Source organism: Vipera ursinii (genome assembly GCF_947247035.1).
Source record: "Vipera ursinii genome assembly, chromosome: 1".
Taxonomy (NCBI): Eukaryota; Metazoa; Chordata; class Lepidosauria; order Squamata; family Viperidae; genus Vipera; species Vipera ursinii.
The window spans coordinates 101,930,125-101,946,978 of NC_139512.1; the positions used below are offsets into that span (position 1 = coordinate 101,930,125).

The 16,854-nt window shown below is 38.2% G+C and overlaps 1 protein-coding gene across 3 annotated transcripts in view; it reads right to left on the bottom strand.

Annotated features, from left to right (window-relative positions):
- SOX6 (SRY-box transcription factor 6) overlaps positions 1–16,854 on the bottom strand; it is a 315,755-nt gene that overhangs the window by 259,405 nt on the left and 39,496 nt on the right. For all 3 annotated transcript variants that reach the window (XM_083348763.1, XM_083348764.1, XM_083348762.1), the window contains exon 3: positions 2,214–2,424. In XM_083348763.1, coding sequence (XP_083204889.1) covers positions 2,214–2,424 — 211 coding nt within the window. The remainder of the gene's footprint in view (positions 1–2,213; positions 2,425–16,854) is intronic.

Sequence of the window (16,854 nt, forward strand, 5' to 3'; positions counted from 1 at the left end):
CTCAAGAATATGAAAATTAAAGAAGCAAACAACACTAAATACTTAGGGAATAATATGTATAAATATGTAAAAGTGTTTTGTATTGATTACTGAATTAGTTTTCATTACCTGCAAGGAATACAGGCAGCATACTTAAATTCAAACTTTCTCATCAATGTCTTTTTGAAATGTCTGTTATGAAGTAAGTGTCAGTGATGGAAATGGAACTTATTGTGGACTTCAAGTTTACTTGAAGTCCAAGCAAGCTAATAAAATAGACTCACATAAAAGAAATAATGTGGAAGTTAATAATATGTATTAAGGAGGAGAGAGGTAAATGAATAAAGTTTAAATTTTAAATATGAATCTTGCAAATTTTGTTTATTAACTGCAAAAATGAAACAAATCTCAGCAGTATGATGTTTAACTTGAAATTTAAAACGTTTCTTGGTACCCTCAGGATGCTGCTACAGAACATTGCATGCCCAAACAACTAGACACAAAGAGTTTTTTCCACCATGCCATCATTCTGCTAAACACATTGTTCACACAGCATTATCTTATGCCTAAGGATATATAACTATGTAGCAGGACTGCACTACTATTATCTTTCTCATCTTTCCTATTATCTTCTCCTATTGGTATCTTATGACCATCACTTTGTTGGTTGTATCTTATGATTTATTTTTGATTTATGATTTATCACTTTGTATGTATACTGAGAGTTTATGAACCGGAGACACATTCCTTGTGTGTTCAATCACACTTGGCGAGTTAAGAATATTCTATTCTATCCTTTTCTAAAAAAAAAAGGTGAGCCCAAATATAAAAATAAATTTAAAACATTTTAAATGATCTAGCCATGAAAATGAAGCCAGCAACTTAGCTGGGAAAAAAACTTAAACATGAACTTCAAAATTAAATTTAAAGACAGATGGCTATGTAAAATCTGAGACATTTATCACTGTTGTGAAGTCTAAGACACCTATACAGAATATATTTAACTGTGCTTGTCATATAAACTAAGCCAAAAAAGACAAGTAGAATCTGTCTTAGATCTATTCCTATGTATAGTTCAGTCTAACCTTACTTATAAAGTTGCTGCATCATTTTTCAATTGCAAAATGTAAAGATACTGAATCACTTCAAACTTGCTATTAAAACCTATGTCCTGAGCTTGTGATCAGAACTGGATCCAAAGACATCAGAAAAGCCTCCCTAATGGTTTCCAGTTGTGCAGGATCCCACTCCATTGTAATCATCTCTGATGGCTGCGGTTTATCTGAATTTGTAATCCAACACTTCTGAAATATGCCAAGGATGACGTTCAACCCATGGTCAATGTTTTTAAGACACCATAAACCTGTGTCCCAGAGGAGTATGTCAGCCAATATAGGAGGAAAACCTAGTGTTTTTTTACTTCTTCATCATCCAGAGTTTCACAACTGAACCACAGACTACCCCAAAAAATAACACAGAAACTGCAATATAAATTATTAATAGAATCTACTTATTCAAGTACAAAATCATTTTCTGGTGATTGTTTATCCATACCTATCAAAAGCTTCACAACCTTGACCTCATTTAAGGGCATTCTGAATTTTTGGAAACTTGTCATTACGCTCATGGTGCTATAAACAGTTCTCATTGGTATATGAGAAAGCTATCCCCCAAACTCGATAATGAGAAATTCCCATAGGCACAATATCTGTTCTTCACTTGCTTTCCATTCCAAATCCAATCAGCCTTGGCCCAGATTTCTTAATATATTAAGCACAGATTGTAGAATGAGACCAATATACCAGATGAATTCCCGTACCATTAAATAAGATTATATCTGACAATCAACATGCCATTTAGTCTCTTGTGCACAAATCTCAATCAGAAATTTGTCTAATGAATTTCTCAGTAAAAATATATGTACACACACAACCACACGTGTGTGTGTGTGTTTTTGTGTGTGTGTGTGTGTGTGTGTGTGTGTGTGTGTATTATATACACATTATATATCTATCTATCTTTCAGAGGTCCAGTGAGTATGGCTATATTCAGACAAACATCATAAACAAACTTCAATAGTAGTTCTATAAATAGGCATCAAATATAGATTCACCTTAACTTTTAATTCATCATTTGGCTGAAGACAGAAATTAAACATACATACACACACACACACATACACACAGAGAGATAAATGCATATTTATACACATAGACACACTCATACATACATACCCTCCTGTTCAGTTCTTGTCATCTCTTCTAGTTTCTTCTGTTTCAAAGTGTCCACCACATCGGCAAGACTTCCTTTGCGGCGTTCTGGAGTTCCAAAATTAACACTGGTCATTAGCTCATTGCGATCACGACCACTTTCTTCGGGCTTATGTGGTGAGGTAGAAGTATTCCGGAAGGAATATAAGGAACATAACTTATTATTTTCTGACTCCTGTAAAGAAACAAGACAATAATATAATATTTAATACATTATAACAGGGTGTCTGTTATAACACAAAAGCAACTGACTAATTTGAAATATTCTACTGAACTAAACCAATTTTTAGTTACAGTTTTATTTTGGCTGTTGATAAAAAGAACTTTAATTCTTCAGTACGCATTTGACTAGTCCCTGAAGAAGAAAAAATCATCTATTTTTCATCTGAGTCTTGGCCTGTAAAAGGAAGAGTCCAAAGGCTCCAAAAGCTATTATTAATATTCAAGGGAACTAGGAAGTCCTTGAACTAGAGAAACTTTTTGGCTCCGAATAAAGTTATGTCTCTTGAAATGATGAGCTAATTACCTGGGCTTAAAACTTAGGTAGAATTCCAACATATTCTCTCTATCAACTCTTCCACAGCTTGATTAATTGGAGAAACATCTCCTCCCTCCAAATACACAAACTCCATTTTCAATATAATTTATAGACATATGATCTGAGGCATGGGATGAAGAAAACATTAGTAATAATTCTACTTAATCCTTGCCTCAGTCAGAAGCTCAAAATCTTCAAAATTTCGCAAGCTTTGCCTGTAAGCTAGCTCAGCTCTGGTTTTCTTTTCTAGAGCCTTAAAAAATCAGTATTTGGAACCCTTTGTGTAATTCCAACTGTGGCCATTCAGCACTGAATCTGCACAGTGAATTGCTACTAATAAAAATTCAGGTCTATGACATATTTCAGTAAGTACATTCCAGCAGCAAAGTAAATCATACGTTCTAGAACTCAAAGAGTTAGAAGTTATGGTATGCTAATTTTTATTCTATTTCAAAGAATAGTTTGGGGATAAATTAGGGGGGGAAATTGGACAGAATTTGAAACCTAAGTTTCTTCTGAAACTTGACTATCCAAATAGGACTTCAACCATTGTGACCAACACTATTAAATGAAATAATGGCAAACAGATTGTAAAAGTAAGATTATTCCTGCTTCATTTTTATTTTTCAGTAGGGATTCATCAAGGCTGATGGTAGGAAGCACTTCCTTTAAAGTCTGAGTTGGACAGGCACCATTTTTCTTATCTACTTAAGACATTCTGGTGAAAACAATGACAATAAATTTCATAAACCTAAAAATAATGTTTATTTTTCAAAACATGTCACAGTTTCTTAGACATTAAAAAAATAAAGAATTAATAGAGAATGTAAGTACTCAGGACTCGATTTTTCATAAAACCTATAAGGACCTTGAAAGATAACTATGCACCTGAAATTGGAATCAGTTATTTCTACTTCAGCGTAGCTAATCACAGTACTCCCCAGTTCTCAAAATATTTAAAATTTAAATCTGTTTCAGTATTATCCCGATGGTAACTCCCAGCTAAAATGGTAAATGAATTTGTGCAGCTATTAGTTTCGTTGCATAATGGCTGTGCAAGAAATAATTACACCACTTAGGTTTAAGGATTTTATTTCAATCTATGTCATAGGGATTTTCAAACTTTACAGCACAAGAACTGCCCACTGACGGATCGCACAGGTAAAAAGAGAAACAAAGCTTGGAGATAGTTTTGATGTTGTATATCTTGCCCAGACAAAGCAAAATATTTGTCAAAACTGACCCCCATTTTTTTGTAAAAGACAAAGAACCTTTTTAACAGCACTCACCCTTTCTCTAGACTAGGGGTCTTCAAACTTGGCCCTTTTATGACTTGTGGACTTCAACTTCCAAAATTCCTCAGCCAGATAAGGTTTAAAACAAATTTTGCAACTCTCCCTTAACTGCTGGTGGCACTCCTTTGATTTTTGACCCACAGTCTGAGAACATCTACAGTGAATATGGTTTCCCCCCCACTGATTTTGCTTGTCAGAAGCCAGCTGGGAAGGCTACAAATGGTGAACACTGAATCCAGTGGACAGTGTGACTGTCATAAATATTTGCCAGTTGCCAAGCACCCAAATTCTGATCACGTGACCTTGGGAATGTTGCAACAATCATAAGTGTGAAAAATGGTCATAAGTCACTTTTTCCAGTGCCATTGTAACTTTGAGCAGTCACTAAACAAACGGTTGTAAGTCAAAGACTGGTTACATGTATTCATACCGGTAATTCCACAGGATCAAAATAGACCTTGGCTTTTGCTTACTACTATTTTTAAATGATGTTAACAGAATTAAAGCATCAAAATACACACAGGACGAGATTTAAAATAAAGTACTTTTTCCCCCTAATCTCTACTGCAGGTATTCATATAACAGTAGATTCCAATCATCACATTTCCCTCACAAGGCAAGAGTTACCAACCAAGTAGAAACAACCTTTTTTAATTCTTATTTTTCTTCTCCATTGAGCATTTCCACTCGGCTAAAAATAAATAAATAAATAGTTGTCCACCAGTGGACCATTGAAATGCTGGCCCTTATTTATTTACTTACTTACTTAGTTGTCCAGCCCTAGGTAAATCCATTTGGTTCAGGAGCTGGAGTGAAACCCTCCTACCTCAAGTGACAGCAAGAATGGTGAAACGGTCCACTGGCAAACTGGTCAAAAAAAAAGCAGTAAAGTGGGTAGCTCAGTGAAAGAAAAAGGGTGACTTAAAAAATTGCTTCTGCCTTGTTTCAAACTCTACAAACATGATAAGCAGTAAGCTGCAGTGGAAATTGAGGATTCAACCTAAGAAAGTAACTTGATTAAAAATAAATGTGCCTAAACGATAACTTGTGCCCTGTCGGCCACTGTTTCTCAACCTTGGCAACTTTAAGATTTGTAGACTTAAAACCTCAGAATTCCCCAGCCACCATGCTGGCTGAGTAATTCTTGAAGTCCACACATTTTAAAGTTGTCAAGATTGAGAAATATCAGTTAAGACCTTTTGATGTGAGCATGTTCTGCGTTTGTAGAACTTTACAGTGCTAAATATCTTAAAATATCCTTCCAAATATAATATTGGCTGAAGTTTGCATTTTGCAAATGTTAAGATTATAGTGTGGTTTGCGATTTTTATTTAGTAACTTTTTTTCTTAGTTTTTAACATTTCCTTAATTTTAATTTTCTTAATTTTGCAGTGATGTTTGTCTATAAACAAATCAACTGAATAATTCTCCAAATTGGCCTGGACTCTAGCCCTATATTCAATCTTCAACCATATACCGTATTTTCCGGCGTATAAGACGACTTTTTAACCCATGAAAATCATCTCAAAAGTTGGGCGGTCGTCTTATACGCCCAGTCGTCTTATACACCGGAAAATCAGCGAGCCCAGGAAGGCACGCCCTCCCCTCTCACTGTGGAGGAAGCAGGGCAGGCTGGCATCTGGCGGGAGCCAGCAGGGCAGTCCTGCGCACGCGCGTGCTCCCCAGCTGTTAAGGAGCACTCCTTAGCAACCGGGGAGTGCGCGCGTGTGCAGGACTGCCCTGCCGGCTCCCGCCCGACGCTCTTCCCTCTTGAGGCAGCATCACTCCCCAGCTCCTAAGGAGTCCTCGGGGATGCTGCCTCAAGAGGGAAGAGCGTCGGGTGCTCCTTAACAGCCGGGGAGCACGTGCGTGCGTGCACAGGACTGCCCTGCCAGCTCCCACCAGACGCCAGCCTGCCCTGCTTCCTCCACAGTGAGAGGGGAGGACGTGCCTTCCTGGGCTCACTGATTTTCCGGCGTATAAGACAAAAAATCTTGAAAATCATCTCAAAAGTTGGGGGGTCGTCTTATACGCCCAGTCGTCTTATATGCCGGAAAATACGGTATATTCTTTGAGTGTGTACACCAGATAAATTGATACTACATTTATTTCATCTCATATACATACGCTATGGTAAGAATTTATATGTAACTATAGATTTCCCTCATACATTCATTACCGGGTTTTCCTGCATATGTCCTTAACTATACAGCATGAGTATATTACAGCAGACTATTGCATTGTATAATACCATGGCCTTCAAGTGGGAGGCAGCTTGAAAGAATGAATTCTTTCTTTTGTAAGGCATTAGGAATGAATAGAAAGAGAAGACTTTATAATATAGCGTTAGAAAGGCTTTTAAAAAAAATGATACTATCTTTTAAGAAAAATTAATTGAATTGAAATTCATTGGTCATCAATTGTTCTGAGAAAGAGGGAAGTGATTCCCTCCCCCCAATCACAAGTATAAACAATTTTAGTAACATCACCTTCTCTCAAAGTACAACAAATGTTCTCTTCTTCCCATCTCCCATCTCTCATCTACAAACAAATATTTAGTCTTGTTTAGTCCTGATCAGCCAAAGTCAATTTAGGGTTACCAGAGTTCACAACGTATCTATTTTAACCTTGATCAAATAAACCAATCTTGATCGTTAGTCCCTTCGAGAAATATCCTAGAAATGGATTTATTTTCCTCTTTTCTTTATCCCTTCTCACAAAATTCTTCAAAGCTTTAACAAGTTGCTTTTGTAAATCCAATATAAAAGAGTTATCCAGTCACTCTTTTGGTTGTCATTTTAACTACTGAAACAACCATGTCAGGTGTGAAAGATCAGGTCTACGCATGAACATCCAATTAAACTGATTTATTGCTACTCATGCCTATGCACGGGAATCTTCTCAATTAACAGCAGCTGCCTGGAGTTGGATAAAGTTCAACATTCAAGGGGGGGGTTGGACTTAGACCGCATGTGGCAATGTAGAATGATCCCTCTTTCAACTCCACCCCAGGTTCTGCCATCCCTCCAGTTTCCTTTGTATGTTCAGTGTAAGATCCTTTCCCATATTATTTGCATAGGTTAATGATGACTGGAGGGTTCGAAACTTGTCAGGAGACCAAAAATCTTACATGGAAGGATGACTGGGAGAGACTAACAACACTTTTCAAATACCTGAAGAGAAGGTACTTGCAAAGGCCAAGTCCTATTCTACCATTATCCAGAACATAGCACATCCAACAAGAAGAAGAGGGAAACAACAATAGATTCGGGATAAGTGAAGTGAAGTGTTAATACCGCTTTACAATGCCTTGGTAAGGCCACACTTGGAATACTGCATCCAGTTTTGGTCACCACAATGTAAAAAAGATGTTGAGACTCTAGAAAGAGTACAGAGAAGAGCAACAAAGATGATTAGGGGACTGGAGGCTAAAACATATCAGGAACGGTTGCTGGAATTGGGTATGTCTAGTTTAATGAAGAGAAGGACGAGGGGTGACATGATAGCAGTGTTCTAATATCTCAGGGGTTGCCACAAGGAAGAGGGTATAATGCCAGAAAAGATTAACAAACAAAGCCTATATTTGATTTTACATGTCACAACAGCGACAAGAATAATATTTGCGCAATATTGGAAAAATGAAGGAATAGCACCGGATGAAGAAATCATTAAAAAAATACTGGAATGTACATGGACAGACTGACTATGAGACTGAAAGAAAAAGAAGAAACAGAATATTACCAAACATGGGAATTACTTTACCATTGGTTAGAGGAAAGAATAAAGGATTAGGAATTAAATATGTATTAGCATTTTGAAACTCAGACAGAATATTGGTTGAAAAATTATTATTGTAAGTAAAGTAAAATTAATAAAATCTTATATAAAAAAAGAAGAGGGAGTCAGGCTATTCTCCAAAGCACCTGAAGGCAGGACAAGAAGCAATGGATGGAAACTAGTCAAGGACAGAAGCAACCTAGAACTAAGGAGAAATTTCCTGACAGTTAGAACAATTAACCAGTGGAACAACCTGCCTCCAGAAGCTGTGAATGCTCCAACACTGGAAGTTTTAAAGAAGAGACTGGCCAGCCATTTGTCTGAAATGGTATAGGGTTTCCTGCCTGAGCAGGGGGTTGGACTAGATGACCTCCAAGATCCCTTCCAACTTTTTTTATTTTTATTAGTGTTTTGTTGTTGTTGTTGTTATAATATTAGGAAAATCTTCCTGTTAATTATAGCAGTTCAGCAATCAAACCAAATATCTTCAACATACATCTTTAAGCTGATCCTGGATATGAAAGTTATTTTTCTTTCTTTGAATTCCTAACTCTAGCATTTAGATGGACTCAACTTGATGTTAAGTAAAGACATTCTATGACTTCTGTAATTTTTCCAAATTATTTTAAGGTACTATAATGACTTGAAAATTCCTGACTGTATATGTTTTAACACTGAATATCTAGCTATAGCAGTGATGGCGAACCTTTTAGAGACTGAGTGCCCAAACTGCAACCCAAAACCCACTTATTATCATCGGGTGCCAGGTCGGCGTGGCCCATTGTGTGGGCATGGCCCATTGTGTGGGTGTGGCTGTGGTGGTAGCAGCAGACTGGGTGGGACTAAAAAGTTCAATCAATTCCAAATTTGCAAGATCTTTTTTTTCCCGTGAGAAATTGAAATTGATTGATTGATTGAACCTCTTTTTTTTGCACATGGTGGTGGAGGCCTAAAGCGGAAAGGTTTTATAAAACCCAGCTGAAGGCCTAGGACTGGGGCGACGGCAAGTGTGCCCACAGAGAGGGCTCTGTGTGCCACCTGTGGCACGTGTACCATAGGTTTGCCACCACAGAGCTAGTTTGCCAATATACACTATTAGCCATTTTGTGGCTTTGCACAGTAGATTGAACTGTAAGTTAATTGAATGGACTGAATTTGCGCATTAGGATAAACCGCACTACATGAAGAGTTTGGAAAGGTTAAAATTAACCAGGTCTTGTGATGCTATCAAATGCAGCTGCTAGATCTTTAACTGACCTGGTTAAACGTATCATGCAATTCCAGTCTTAGAATTACATTAAAAGAAGTTAATATAACAGAATCTTTATGCCACATCTTCATGTCTCTTCCAGGAAGTCTAACCATAAACCCCTTATACCTTTTCAGGAATTCAGCTTTGGTATGAAGGCTATCAAATATTTATTTCTGTTTCTAAATTCCTCCTGGATTTATGTTTTAGGTCAATTTGATTTTTTTAAATAATGTATTGCTTATCCTTTCCTTTCTTCATTTTTAAAATTATTTTTCCCCCATAATTTTTGTCATACACACAGACACACACCTGCACATGTTCACACTCAGAAACATACAAACATAGAGAGACAGAGAGCACATGCTATCATAGCCTTAAATCCTGAGAAGTGAAAGCAGGATTCTCCACATATGTTAGAACTTTCCCTCCTTCTCCTTATTGGCTTGCATCCTGGGTTATTCCTCTCCAACATTCATGTTTGGATAATCATAAAGATAGCTGCAAGAAATTGATTAAAGCAAGCCCCTTATACACCAATAGCCTTTTGGATCAGATCCACAATTTTATTTACATACTTTAAACATGTTGAAGAGTTTATAAAAGTACAGCTTTATTAAGTGGAGAATGATTTTCTCTCTGAGAGCAATATGCTCTGCTTCAGTGCTTTGATAACAAGCATCAAGACACTGTTGCTAACTGCTTGGCTCACTTCATCCAATGTAGCTTTTGTGCATGCACAGAAACGCCTTTTGACTTCAATGAACTGCTCTATTAGTTAGAAGTGGAACACAGGCGCCCTTCAAGGAACAGCTTGAAAAGTGCCTTGAGTTGCCTTGTGCACATCAATTTGGGTTGATTCCTGTGTGAGAATGACTGTGCTGCTACAACAACCAGTATACATTTAAGTAGCATAAATATCTGCTAAGCTAGAGCTTTCATGCCTATAACTGTAGTATTTGGTATGCAATATATATTTTCATTGGAACAACCTTCATTTCGAGTTCCAGATAACTTGGAAGTCTTCACTGGGATAATGTTACCTTCAAAGATTGCCTCTCTGCAGCACTCATACCATATAAGTGATACAACTCCACTTCTTATTCCAATATTGGTCTACAAATATACAATAAATGTTGATTAGGGTTACTAATAAATCAGTATCTGATAATCTTTATAATCAAACTGTGGTTTAACAAAAGCAACAAAAGTTTAGTCCACTAGTAGTTGTGAAAGCTTGAAAAAGCATGGTTATCTAAATATTGCATGGCAGAAGAAGTAAAAAAATTCTGTTATGTAAAGAGGCTATCCATATCTATATAATCCGAGCCCTTGTCAAATATTATAATACATCCTGATACACACTCCTCGAGAAATACACCAATTGTGTCATATTATATGTACTGTATGCAAATTATGCGATATATCAGATTTCCTTACCCAAGACCCAAATCATATTTTTAGTGAAGCATATAAATGAAATATGCATGTTCTCTGGAGCCAAAGATCACCTAAGGTGTCAGAAAGGAATTCTCTCTATGCATGCAGAGCATTTTTAAAGGAAATTTATCATTTTAGTTATTCCTTTCATTTGAGGAAAACTATACTGATGCTTTGTTCCTCAAATACTGAAGGTACGAGTGAATATTAAATACTCATTGTCATAATTCAATTTGTGCTGCAAAATAGTATAGATCAGTTCAGAAGAACACTGGGAAATTGTTCTTTTGATTTTGGAAAAAACTATTTGTTTTCTATGACAGCCCTAATTTGAGGTAAATGGTGTTCAGTTAAGGAAACATTAGTGAACACAACTTATTTCTGGCTGATAATAGAAGACATATATTTATCAAACAGTTAGTCCTGTTTGTGCTTAACAATGATAATTGTAACCAGAATTTCCATCTCTTAAGCAATGCAGTCTACATTGCAATCATTAGGCAAGTATTGTGGGTTGTTAAGTGAGAATCTAATAATAGATAATTATAATCTTTCATGGATTACTGCTTTGTCGTGGCGAAGGGGCTTGTGTAATTCAATGAAGCTATGAGCTATGCTGTGCAGGGCCACCCAAGACAGAAAGGTCATAGTAGAGAGTTCTGACAAAACATGATCCACTGGAGAAGGAAATGGCAACCCACTCCAGTATCTTTGCCATGAAAACCCCATGGACAGTACCAAAAGGCAAAACGATATGATGCTGGAAGATGAGCCCCTCAGGTCGGAAGGCATCCAATATGCTACTGGGGAAGAGCAGAGGGCTAGTACTAGTAGCGCCAGAAAGAATGAAGCGACTGGGCCAAAGCCGAAAGGACGCTCAGCTGTGGATGTGTCTGGTGGTGAAAGGAAAGTCCGATGCTGTAAAGATTTTTTTCTCCATAGGAACCTGGAATGTAGATCCATGAATCAAGGAAAGCTGGATGTGGTCAAACAAGAGATGACAAGACTGAACTTCGACATCTTAGGTATCAGCGAAGTAAAATGGACAGGACAGGAATGGGTGAATTTAATTCAGATGACCATCAGGTATACTACTGCGGGCAAGAATCCCTCAGAAGAAATGGAGTAGCCTTCATAGTCAATAAAAGAGTAGGAAAAGCAATACTGGAATACAACCCTCAAAATGACAGAATGATCTCAGTTCGAATCCAAGACAATCCATTCAATATCACAGTAGTCCAAGTCTATGCCCCAACCACCAGTGCTGAAGAGGATGAAATTGACCGGTTCTATGAAGCCCTACAGCACCTTATAGAACTGTCCTTATCATCATGGGGGATTGGAATGCTAAAGTAGGAAGCCAAAAGATAACCGGAATAACAGGCAAGTTTGGCCTTGGAGTACAAAATGAAGCAGGGAACAGGCTGATAAAATTTTGTCAAGAGAATACGATGGTCATAGCAAACACTCTTTTCCAACAACCCAAGAGACGGCTCTACACATGGACATCAGCATCAACACAGAAATCAGATTGACTATATGCTCTGCAGCCAAAGATGGAGAAGCTCTATACAGTCAGTAAAAATAAGACCAGGAGCTGACTGTGGCTCAGACCATGAGCTTCTCATTGCAAATTTTAGGCTTAAACTGAAGAAAGCAGGGGAAAGCAATAGACCACTCAGGTATGAATTAAATCATATCCCTGTTGAATATACAGTAGAGGTGACAAATAGATTTAAGGAATTAGATCTGATAGACAGAGTGCCTGAAGAACTATGGACAGAGGTTCGCAACATTGTACAACAGGTAGCAACCAAATCCATCCCAAAGAAAAAGAAATGCAAGAAAGCAAAATGGCTGTCTGAGGAAGCTTTGCAAATAGCTGAGGAAAGGAGGGAAGCGAAAGGCAAGGGAGAAAAAGAAAGATACGCCCAATTGAATGCAGAATTTCAGAGAATAGCTAGAAGAGATAAGAATGCCTTCTTAAATGAACAGTGCAAAGAAATAGAAGAAAACAATAGAATAGGGAGGACCAGAGATCGTTTCAAGAAAATTGGAGAGATGAAGGGAACATTTCATGCAAAAATGGGCATGATAAAGGACCAAAATGGCAGGGACCTAACAGAGGCAGAAGAGATTAAGAAGAGGTGACAAAATTACACACAAGAACTATACAAGAATGAGCTTAATGTCCCTGATAATCACAATGAGGTGGTCACTGACCTCGAGCCAGACATCCTAGAATGTGAAGTGAAGTGGACCACAGAAAAGCTGAGCAACAACAAAGCTAGTGGAGGTGACAGTATTCCAGCTGAGCTATTCAAAATCTTAAAAGACAATGCAGTAAAAGTGCTACACTCAATTTGCCAGCAAATTTGGAAAACTCAACAGTGGCCACCGGATTGGAAAAGATCAGTTTACATTCCAATTCCAAAGAAAGGCAGTGCCAAAGAATGTTCAAACTATCGCACCATTGCACTCATTTCTCATGCTAGTAAAGTTATGCTTAAAATCCTACAAGCTAGACTCCAGCAGTATTTGAATCGAGAACTACCAGAAGTACAGGGAGGGTTTTGAAGAGGCAGAGGAACTAGAGATCAAATTGCCAACATACGCTGGATCATGGAAAAAGCTAGAGAGTTCCAGAAAAACATCTACATTTCCTTCATTGACTATGCTAAAGCCTTTGATGGTGTAGAACATAACAAACTGTGGCAAGTTCTTAAAGAGATGGGCGTACCAGACCATCTTATTTGTCTCTTGAGAAACCTATATGTGGGCCAAGAAGCAACAGTGAGAACTGGATACGGAACCACTCATTGGTTCAAAATTGGGAAAGGAGTCCGGCAAGGCTTTATACTGTCGCCCTGCCTATTTAACTTATATGCAGAGCACATCATGAGAAAGGCAGGGCTAGATGAATCAAAAGTTGGAATTAAGATTGCTGGAAGAAATATCAACAACCTAAGATATGCAGATGATACCACTCTAATGGCAGAAAGTGAAGAAGAACTAAAGAGCCTCTTGTTGCAGGTGAAGAAGGAGACTGCAAAACTTGGGTTGAAACTTAACATTAAGAAAACCAAGATCATGGCATCCAGCCCTCTCAATTCCTGGCAAATAGATGGGGAAGAAATGGAGGTAGTGACAGATTTTATTTTCCTGGGCAAATCTAGACAGCACACTAAAAAGCAGAGACATCACCCTGTCAACAAAAGTGTGTATAGTCAAGGCTATGGTCTTCCCAGTTGCAATGTATGGCAGTGAAAGCTGGACCATAAAATAGGCTGAGCGCCAAAGAATTGAAGCCTTTGAACTATGGTGCTGGAGAAGACTCCTGCGAGTCCCTTGGACTGCAAGGCGATCAAACCGGTCAGTCCTAGAGGAGATCAACCCTGACTGCTCTTTAGAAGGCCAAGTCCTGAAGCTAAAACTCAAATACTTTGGCCACCTAATGAGGAGGAAGGACTCACTGGAGAAGAGCCTAATGCTGGGAAAGATTGAGGGCAAGAGAAGAAGGGGACGACAGAGAATGAGGTGGCTGGATAGAGTCACTGTAGCAGTAGGCGTGAGCTTAAATGGACTCCAGAATATGGTAGAGGACAGGAAGGCCTGGAGGAACATTGTCCATAGGGGCGCAATGGGTCGGACATGACTTCGCAGCTAACAACAACATCAACTGGCAACAAACAAGGTAAATGGGGAAGATGGCAGGAAGTTGCAAGACCTGGGAGGCTCGCAGACTGGCCAGTGGGTAGGTAAGTGGGGTACATACATGTACTACAAAGTATGAAATCTTCAGGATTTTGTATTCTATAGTCAGGCTGCTTGGGAGGAAAAGCAGCAAGAGTGGGAATGACTCCCAGAAGCAACTTGCGACTGTTCTGCAAATGGCAGGAGTGTGAGTCAGTTGCTAAGCACCCAGATGACAATCATGTGACTACAGGTGTGCTGAGAACTTTCAGGAGTTATAAACATCATTCATTTCATACCACTGTAACTTCAAATTGTTGCTGAACAAGGACTACCTGAAATACATGGACAATTATCAAAGTATTCAAGAGATTAAGCAAGCAAATGACAACTAAATACAGGTGGTCCTCGATGTACAACAGGTCATTTAGTGACCATTCAAAGTTACAATGGCACTGAAAAAAGTGACTTATGACTGTTTTTCACACTTACGATCATTGCAGCATCCCCACAGGTCACGTGATCAAAATTCAGATGCTTGGCAACTGACTCATATTTATGATGGTTTCAGTGTCCTGGGGTCATGTGATCACCTTTTGCGACCTTCTGACAAGCAAAGTCAATGGGGAAGCCAGATTCACTTAACAACCGTGTTCCTAACTTAACAACTTTAGTGATTCACATAACAACTGTGCCAAGAAAAGTCGTAAAACTCACTTAAGAAATGTCTCATTTAGCAACAGAAATTTTAGGCTTAATTGAGCGCCTGTTACTCGTCCCAGCTTCTGCCAACCTAGCAGTTGGAAAGCACGTAAAAATGCAAGTAGAAAAATAGGGACCACTACGGTGGAAAGGTAACAGCGTTCCGTGCGCCTTTGGCGTCTAGTCATGCTGGCCACATGACCACGGAGACGTCCTTGGACAAGTGCTGGCTCTTCGGCTTTGAAACGGAGATGAGCACTGGCCCCTAGAGTTGGAAACGACTAGCACGCATGTGCAGGGGAACCTTTACCTTTACCTTTTTATGGTCATAAGTCAAGGACTACCTGTAGTTGGAAAATACTATTACTAGTGGAAGTTGAAGCAAGTAAATTTGTTGTAGGAATGCTCCCTTGTGCCATGTATTTAAAGGGAAATTATCTAAGACATCTAAGAAAGGCAAATGATAAAATGATAACAATTAAATGTTAAACGTTAAATTTATTTTGCAGTCTGATTCACTAGAAAACAACTGAGTGAACAAATTAGAGTAACACAACAGGATATATTCGCTGTGTATCAAAAGATTTGATTTGATCTGATCTGATTTAAAACTATGAATGCAAGCTGGAGAGACAGAAAAATGGGTGAAAGAGAGGATTTTCCGTGGTATTTTCTTTAGGGTTTTGACCCTCTTCAGGATTAATTGCTTGAAACCTAAGTGAAAGCAATCATAAATTGCTATTAGACAATATCTTAAACTGACTGCAAAAGCTTGGTTTAGTTTTCTTTGTGCTATCATTGTCCTCATGCATTTTAGGTATGTGGGAAAGGAATTTAATGTTTCATTCTTCCTTAGAACCATGCCAATCTGGCTGTTCTAGGGGTGGTCTGGCAATTATCTGATGTAAGACTTCCAGAACAGGAAATAGCTTATGATCTTCTGGATATGGTTGCCTGGAAATCCTACTTCCATTGGATTTACTTCCAGAAAATTCCTGGACCACCCATAGCATAGTTGGATTATTTGTGTCCTGAAGAAGAACAAAATGTTCTGGAGTTCCTTGGAATGTTCTCTATCTGGAAATAGGGGGGAAAAATCACATTCCTAAAACAAAATATACTTGAGTTAAGGTGCTAATTTTGGTATAAGTATCATTTGTCATTGCACAAAAACTCTATAAAAGATATTCTGCTGGTTGCTCTTTTTTGGCACTTGAACTATATATATGCAACAACAACTGAGTTAAAAAAAATCCTAAACATAGGCTATAGGGTTGATTGTGCATCTTCAGTTTCAGTGTGCAATTCCCCTCTATTGATATCCTCTATTTAGTTTGCTGTTACACAGGACTGACCCTATTACTTTAAATTAAACCTGGTAGGATCAACTAACATTCAAACCACAATTAAATTCAGTGATTACAATTCATGTATTATGCTAAACCATAACGTGTGAACCTAGCTGCTATGATAAACCACAGTCTAAATCATAGCATGTTGTACACCAAATAAATCAGCTGTAGTTTCTTCTATTGAAATAAATTGTCATTAAAATAAACCTGCTCAAGCGTACTGTATAATCTCAGTGACACATCTGCTTTCATTCAAACCTTAACTACAATTATCAGACAGAAATGCTGAAACACGCATGAGCCAAGGGGAATCTATATGTAAAACAAGCATTGAGGTCAGGATGCAAAAACAAATTCAAGTACAATTCAGGTGAGGGCATTCTATTTTCTATTTACTGTAGCTTGTGTAACTAAACTGTGCGCAATGAAATATAGGACAGGGCTATTGTAACCATGGTCACTGTTAAATGATGGTGAAATAGAGCTGATTGTTTGTATTGTCTTAGGACCAGGATGAAAAAGGGAGTATCCTTAATTTCCAAGTCAGGGTCTACTCTTC